We start from the raw sequence: 8,607 nt of genomic DNA, 5'->3' as shown, positions 1-8,607 counted from the left end.
TGATGTATTTTACAATGATAAATGAGGAATTGGACTAAATAACATATCTTTATTTTTCCAGAGAACAACATGCAATGATATTGTGTCTCATATACTTGCTTCTGACGAACTGGAAGACGTTTCTAGAGATAACTATCCTAACATACAAATACATCGTCGCAGCCAATATGAAAATGAATGACATCAAGAAACTTCAACCGGACTATGAAAAAGTGGACAAACTGTCATTTGGCTTTTTCCACAATTCTGAGGGTAACTATGTAATGGAATTACTAACTGGTTGTAAACTAATCTACATTAGATATTCTTACAACAGGAAGAATGAAATCAGAGAGTTTAAAATGTATATCACAGTGATATATCAAATTTTGCTTTGGTATTCTGACAGCTCGAGAAAACGCCACACACGAAAACGACCGCATTCCCTTGAGGGTGCAGGTGAATTAAGAGACGACAACAGTGGTAAGAATAAACCAATTCATTATTTTGACTCCCCTGTAAATTATAAAAAATCATACATCTACAAATACTCTCTAAAGGCTCTCAAAACAGTGTAAGGAAAGGCTTTTTAGTGATTCATGGGCAATCTCATGCTACAAAACAATCTGACCAATAGAGATCTAATGCTGGGTCAGGAAAATGTACAACCAAATCCATGTTGCAAATAGTGACCGTATTGCTGAAACTAAATGTAGAAGAATGATTTTACATATTCTCCCCGAAAGTATTTGGGACCAGTGGAATAAATACCATATGGGTTCATAAAAATAAAGAATTTAAAAATAAAGTTCACTGAGAAAGTGATAATTTAGTTGTTTCAAAGTGTCAAACCTAGTTTGAAATTTGAGTAAAAACTAAGTTTGTTTCGAGAAATCTGGGCCTGGTATATGGAAGATATCATTCCATAATGGACAAATACCCAGTTCCCTTCCACTCATATATACATTAGCTAAATATAAACGACCCAGTGAAACAGCCTTGTCCATTTCAAAAGCATTTGGATCTATACATCAGGATTCTTATTCTTGACATGGAAAAACTGTATGACAAAGTAATGGTTCAGCCTTTCCTTCCTGTTTGCTTTTTGTCGCTCTGTGTGATGTTGCAACCTACCTTTTCCCCCACCTGGTATTATCGCAAGATTATGATACAGCCGAAATTGAATGATGCAGCTGATGCCATTCATGTTTTGATCTTCAGGCCATGCTGCATTTGTACTTTCAAGTATTCACTTACTTTCAGAACTCAGTTTTTCTGGAGAAACATCTACTTATGAAAGTGCTGATGACATGAGCCGTTCTAGAAATGAGGATGGGTACTGGTCGGAGGTGACGGAATCTGACGATGACGACATGGAGGCAATACAATCAAGTGATGATGCAAGGGAAGCAGGTGAAATACAGCTGCAAGATAAGTCCAGAGATGACAGTCTACGTGGTAGGACTATTTCCGAATACGCTTTGTCCAATGCTGCCTTACATTATGTTTGTGGCAATGTTATATATATTGACTCTGTGCACTTTTGACTCAGTATTCACTTGATGAAGGAGAAATAATTATCTCTGAAACATCCTATGAAGAACAAAAAGAGAAGTTGTTATCCAGACAAATATCATGTATTCATTGCTTATCTGATCTAACATGAATTTCTAAAACGACGTTTTTTCAGCTCTTGTGTTCAAATGCCAATCCTTCAATCTTGCATAAAATATTTAGTTAAAATACCACTATGATGAATATTTATGACTGCATATTCCAATTTCAGACTGCGCTGAGCAAACCATCAAGGAACGGATTTCAGGAACAGCATCTTCACCGTTGCTACCTCATGTGACAAAATGCCTTAAGGAACATTCTTGTACAACGATCATTGGTCAGCCTGGTGATGGCAAAACTACTCTTGCTTTCCAGGTTTTGTCTGAAATGCACAAAAGAAATGGAAAGTTTATGTTGTGGAAACACCACAGGATTATTTTCGGATCCAAAAGAGTGACAGATATATCATTCTTTTTCAACAACATTTTTGGCAATCCCAACTTTCAGTTTGACCACTACCGAAAATGGCATCCTGTCCTGCTAGACGTAAGTCAGGAACAAGTAGCGTCGGCTTCAAGATGTCAAGTGGTATATACAATATTCCTGTTCAGGAAAATGTGTTTCAAACAGCACTCAAATATATCACTCCTTTCAAAAATACATTTTTTCTGAACGTCAAAGAATTGACTTTGAAAAGATTTATAAAGCAGAAGAGAACATAACACAGGATACTGACAGGACAGCTGATAAAACATCAAATGATTATGTCACTGATTGTTCAAAGACAACATCACCCCTGCTACACAAGTTGTGTACGATGATAACACTAAGACATGAAGTTTTTAACACTAAGGCAATGGACAGGGAAAGTAGGTTTCGACAGATCCTCAACAACTTGATGGTCAATGAAGGGATTCTGTCTACTTTACAAATCTGTATCCATCAGAACTGCATCCCACATCCAGCTGAACTCTCAAATGTGGAACTAAGAAGACTGTGCACAGCGGCCGGGGCATCTCCTTTGAGAAGTAAGCAGCCTCTGAGGCACTTACACAGATGGACAGCTACATCCTTAAGACGTCAGCTCATGGATTCGTGTTCTCCACATTCATGGACTTCAGAGGTAGTTGCGAAGGTTTTGGCTCAACATGATGAAACTACATTTATAGTTCATTGCAGTCTCAAGTATTTAGAGCATATGCGCTTGGCGCCAAAATGAAGTTGCAGAGTTTGATTATGCCATTATCGTCCACCAAAAGTCAGCAACGGTTCTTGCACAACGTCTGTGTGAAGAACTGTTGAAAGGTCACCTTCAGTTTGTCATGTCCCACATGTCACTGACACCCAGTCGTGTGCGACGCAATTCAAACACTGCTTCAAAGACAGAATTTTAAAATGAGAGATGCACACTCAAAGAAACAAATACTGTCCTTCATTCCTATTTGCAACATACCCTCCTTAGAACTGAAATTGTTGGAAGTAGCTTCAGGAGGTATTTCCACAATGCAATGCCTTCGAATGTGTAGCAGATATGGTAATGTAAGACTCATGGAAACTGCTTATCGAGAAGATTGAGAATAATGCCCCATGCTGCAGCAAAAGAGATACAACGTAGTGGAGAATTATTTAGAACCTGTGCTAAGTGGAACCATGCAGAAGGATGTGAGGTTTTGTTGAAATATGTGGAGGTCAACTCCACCAGTAAACGGGGCAACACAGCCCTTCACTACGCAGCCAGCCTCGGATAACCTGGAACTGTTATCTCTCTCTTGAATCAGGATCAAATTGATGTTGATGTTCTGAATAAGAAAGGGGGAGACCGCGTTGGCAATGGCTTTGTATTGTAAGCATGAACAGGTGGCAGAAACTTTGATAAAAGCTCGAGCCAATACACTCCCTCAAAGATAAGCATGGTCGGACAAGCTTTCTGATAGCAGCACTTGTTGGGTCTGTGTCTATTCTAGAATTGTTACTGATATCAGATCATAGATGCATTAAACACTGTGATGCCTTTGGAAACACGGCCTTGCATCTGGCAGCAATAACGGGCCAGACAGAGGTGATCACACTTCTCTTAAAAGAAGGTTTAGACATCCAGAAAGGAAACATGGACAGGATGACGCCTCTCCATATTGCAGCTACAAATGGACGATACTCTGTTATGGATCCCCTTCTCAGCACAGAAAGAAATTCAGCAACTTCTAGAGAAGACGGAAAGCGTTTTGTCCGAGGTGTGTCTGTGGATCTTAAAGATATTCATGGCATGGCACCGATTCACTACGCAGCCATGTGGGGGTTATGAATATGTATTAGGAAGACTTTTGCAATACAAGAGCGAGGTTAACCTGATGACCGAGAAATCTGAAACCGCGCTGCACTTAGCAACTCAGGGCGGCCACATTGAAGCTGTACAATCCCTTCTGAAAAACAAGGCTGATGCGAACTTGTCTGATTGGAAAGGAAGAACTCCTCTTCACATTGCTGCCGAGGAAGGACATCTAAAAATAGTAAAACTCTTTCTCAGGGAGAAGGTAGACACTCAGAAGGTCGATGAAGACAACAAAACAGCTCGTGAGTTAGCTTTTGCAAATAAACATCGAAGCATTGTGAAGGAGATTTCCAAAGTTCGAAAGAAAAGAACTGAAGAAACAGAACTCTCTCAATACAAGTTAGAGAGCAGGCTTAACGGACGCCCTTGGATGACTAAAAGTTTTATTTCAGGACTTTTCGTGCCATGTGTAATCGCTATCCTGTGGTTTTGGTGTTTGGTACACTAAACTATCATAACGGTAGATCTCCGGATATAGTCCCACAGTTTGACGAGAAACACCCACCTTAACGTTTCCAGAACCAAGTCAATGGTGCAAAGTTGGACAGTTGGGCATCATTCAAGCTAGCAGCCCGGAACTGATCAAGTGTATGTGTTAAAAGATTTTCAGTGATCCAGTTATATCAACTGCACCGCTCTTTTGCATGTGACAACCCATGAAGTCGGTTTGGGCGGATAAGTAATTGTTGACTTGTGGAGGGCCCTTCTTGTGTCATATATCCTCGTGTTTGATCAGATTGGGTGCTGTCAGTCGGGCAGCATACTCTCACGTGAGTTTTCAAGACAATGTGGCACCATCACGCGCTGATACTTATTTATAAATGGATACTTATGACACACATGTAGTCAATGGACTTTCTTTGGGATTCGGAAAATGTTTTTGTAACTTTTTGGTTGTGCATGTGCAAACGATTATTTTTGCTTGGATTTTCTGATATTTGGAAAAGGTTTTCACGCTTTTGAGAATATAGCTATATTTTCATCACTTCTATTTTTATGTTACCAGTAAATGTTACTACATTGTGTGATGCCATGTATTCCGACAGCAAGTTGCCATGTTACCAAGAAATGTTTCTATATAGTGTGACGCCATATATTCTGACAACAAGTTGACATGTTACCAGGAAATGTTACTACATTGTGTGACGCCATGTATTCTGACAGTAAGTTGACATGTTACCAGAAAATGTTACTACATTGTGTGACGCCATGTATTCCTGACAGTAAGTTGACATGTTACCAGGAAATGTTACTATATTTTTTGATGGCATGTATTTGGGCAGTAAGTTGACATGTTACCAGGAAATGTTACTACGTTGTGTGACGCCATGTATTCTGACAGTAAGTTGACATGTTATCTTTTGAAGCAATGAAAAATATTCAGTGTGATAAAATTCAACAAACCTGGTAGCCCCTGAGCCGTGACTGGGTTCAGCAGACGCAGGGTCTTGACTGTCGGACCCTCATCTTGGCTCTCGAAGTTACCAAAGGTTATAGGTATGCACATGACACCAGAGAAAGTAACAATATATCCACACACATTAACACACACCATACACGCATACACAACACACAATACCAGGTAACACTCGCCATGTTCTTTCCTAAGGCTATGACGTTGTGACGAATAAACATTTTAATGAAACCTTTTCTTGAATCTTTATGAAAATAAATAAAAAAATATATCATGTAAACTCACATGAATATGATTTTGATGTTTCTGTTTAAGGGTGCATGAATATACCATGTAAGTCAGTTTAAAATAGATTCCTCTGTAATAAAAGTAAATATAAACATAATTTACACCAAAATATATCCTTGTATCGGATCAAATTAAAACATACAACACATTCTCTCAGTATGACAGCAAGATATAAATATTTTATAAACGTGTCAGGGTTTTCAAGATCAGCCACTGGATGAGCTACACATTAACTTTTGAGTTAAGTTTAATTGTGGAGAAAACCATAACAATCTGAGGCTTAATGAAAAACATAGAACTACTGTTAGTCAAAGGTTTTGTCTGGTCTCATAAGGTCCAGAACCAAATTCATCATTTGTATATACACCTTTACTCCTAAATACTGACTTGGAAACGTTTTCTAAAACATGTCACAAATAAATCAGATGCTATAAATATTACTGCATATTGTCTTTTCCATAGTATGTCCATTACTCCATTATGCCTTCTACTGCAGCATGCCTTCATTCCTGCAGTATGCCTATTCCTATAGTTTTCCCTATTCCTACTGTATGCCTATTCATTCAGTACCTATTCCTGTAATGTGCGTATTCCTGCAGTATGTGTGCCTATTTCTGCACTATGCCTATTCTTGTAGTGTGCCTATTCATGCAATATGCCTATTCCTATAGTATGCCTAGTGTGCCTATTCCTGCAGTACGTATGCCTTTTCCTGCAGTATGTCTATTCTGCCTCAGTGGTGTAGTAGTGGCACTCGTGAAGAGTCACCTCCTTGTGGTGGGTGCTGGGTAACGCCAAGAGCTCTTCGACCCCCAGTTGTGGACCCGGGGTTTATTTGGTCCATCAACCCGTTTGCCGTGGGTTGCGCCCCTGTGTCGGTGGAGGGCGGGAGTCTGATGGTTGAGGGCACTGGTTCCAGGTAAAGTGTTCCTTTGCCCAACACACCACTTCGCCCCCTTACTACCCTAGACGGGTGGTTGAATGGGCCCGGTTCAACCAATCGGCTGGTCATGCCGAGTCCTGAGCACTAATTTTTCGGTGTTCTATCATTTTGGCTTGGTTCTATTTGGACACATTATTGAAATGTTTTATTTTGTGTATAATCTATTACATGGATTTTCAAATTTGAGAAAATTTGCCTAGATGCTGGTGCCAGAAGATGATGGCTCATGGGCCAAACTGGTAGGACTTACTACTGCTGTATATCATCCCTATATCCCTGGTATCTGTCTGTTGGACATCCACAGGCATTAGGGATACTGCCTTTATTTGCACTCGGTGGCGGGTGGGGAGTAGGGATGATGAACCTTAATCACACAACCATGGCTTCTCAAACCCCCATCAAAAAATCAAAACGTACTCTAGAAGTTGATTCTGAACAAACCCAGTGGAGTATTGGCCACGATTCCTGGTGATGGAAACACCTGATAAGACACCAATCAAATTGAACCCTTTTGCGGTTGCAAAGGGTATTTATGGAATTGCAGGTGATGTTAAAACTATCAAACGTTTGAGGACTGGTTCTATACTAATTGAATGTGCCAGGCGACAGCAAGCCACAAACCTAATGTCAGTAGAGGAATTTCTGTGTCAGTATTTCCTCACAGATCCTTGAACCAGAAAAGGCATCATAAGAGATCGTGATCGACTCTTTGATGACATGTCAGAGCTTGATATATACTGAGTCAAAAAAGAAACTTCACAAAATGTAATTTGAAAAATAATGAATAATTTTTCTCTGATGGGATCCCTATCTTTCGACTCTAGAAAAACGTTAGCAAAACCCACTCAAACCCATCCATTCGTCGTGCAAATGATGTTAGTGCCAAATCAGGTTTTGCACGTGCAGTCGATCACGTGATCTTCGCATCGAAGTTTTCTTCATATCCACGTGTTTGCATTGGCCTCAAGAATTGAAAAAACACTTTTAAACCACAATTCTAACGGTACTTGAAATGCCACTATTGTCAAAAGTGCAACGTGAACGTGCTGTTGGCATGTTGCAAGCGGGAAGATCAGTCATTGACTGTGTCTGACTTGCGAGGTCGTCTACAACAAACTGGCACCACTTCTGATCGCCCAAGGTCGGGTCGTCCACGTGTGACGTCACGAGCAGAAGACCGTCAAATCGTCCTACGTCACCTACATGACAGATTTCTGCCGGCTACACGAACCAGGGCTGAGATGTTTAGAGGTCGACTGTCCTCACAGACCATTCGAAATCGGTTGCGGGCTGCCAATCTCCATTCTCGACGTCCATATCATTAATAATATTGACGCCGTTTCATCAACATCAACGTCTGCCGTGGGCCCAACGTCACCTCCGAGGGACCCAGAGAGACTGGAATCGAGTCGTCTTTAGCGATGAATCCAGGTTTACCCTCAGATTCGCGGACGGCAGTCATAGAGTCTGGAGACGACGTCGTGAACGGTATGCCCAATTTTGTGTACAGGAAGTCGACAGATTCGGGGGCGGAAGATGAATGGTGTGGGGTGCTTTCTGTGGGAACAACCGTTCCCGACTTCTGGTCATCTGTGGAAACCTCACAGCTGCTGCTTACACGCGACCAGGTGCTCACCCTGAACTCCTTCCTTTCATGGCGGCTCATGGCCCACGTCTACAGTTCCAGCATGATAATGCTCGGCCGCATACCGCGATGTTGACACGAAATTTCCTTCAAAACGCTGGAATCAACGTCATGGACTGGCCATCGAGGTCCCCTGACCTTAATCCAATAGAGCACGTTTGGGAGGAGGCACTTGGGAGAAGGCTTCGTGGTCTTAGGAACCAACCTCAGAATTTGCAGGAACTTGGCGCTGCCTTGCAAGAGCAATGGCGCAGAATCCCCAACCACAGGTTCACAAGCATCAGGCAGTCGATGAGGAGACGGTGTTTTGCAGTGGTGAATGAATGCGGGGGCGGCCATACATGATATTGAACTGAGAAATTTCGCATTTTTATTCTTGTGACTTGACATTCTGTATACCCATAATTTGGAACGGCGGTGTAGCCTAATGGAACTGTTTATGGCACTGTCAG

General features: G+C 41.2%; 1 protein-coding gene across 1 annotated transcript; it reads left to right on the top strand.

The window, feature by feature from the left end:
• The first annotated feature begins 284 nt into the window (after positions 1-284).
• On the top strand, positions 285-3,284 carry LOC124266261. The gene is made up of 5 exons (XM_046701074.1): positions 285-462; positions 1,243-1,437; positions 1,766-2,082; positions 2,593-2,659; positions 3,133-3,284. The coding sequence occupies exons 1-5, from the start codon at positions 342-344 to the stop codon at positions 3,282-3,284; spliced, it is 852 nt and encodes a 283-aa protein (XP_046557030.1). The 5' UTR covers positions 285-341.
• The last annotated feature ends 5,323 nt before the right edge of the window (positions 3,285-8,607 follow it).

Source organism: Haliotis rubra, unplaced genomic scaffold (assembly GCF_003918875.1).
Source record: "Haliotis rubra isolate DU_JTF1 unplaced genomic scaffold, ASM391887v1 Scf1241, whole genome shotgun sequence".
NCBI classification, from domain to species: domain Eukaryota; kingdom Metazoa; phylum Mollusca; class Gastropoda; order Lepetellida; family Haliotidae; genus Haliotis; species Haliotis rubra.
Note: the sequence above shows the minus strand (reverse complement) of the source record. Positions and strands in the feature narration are given on the sequence as shown.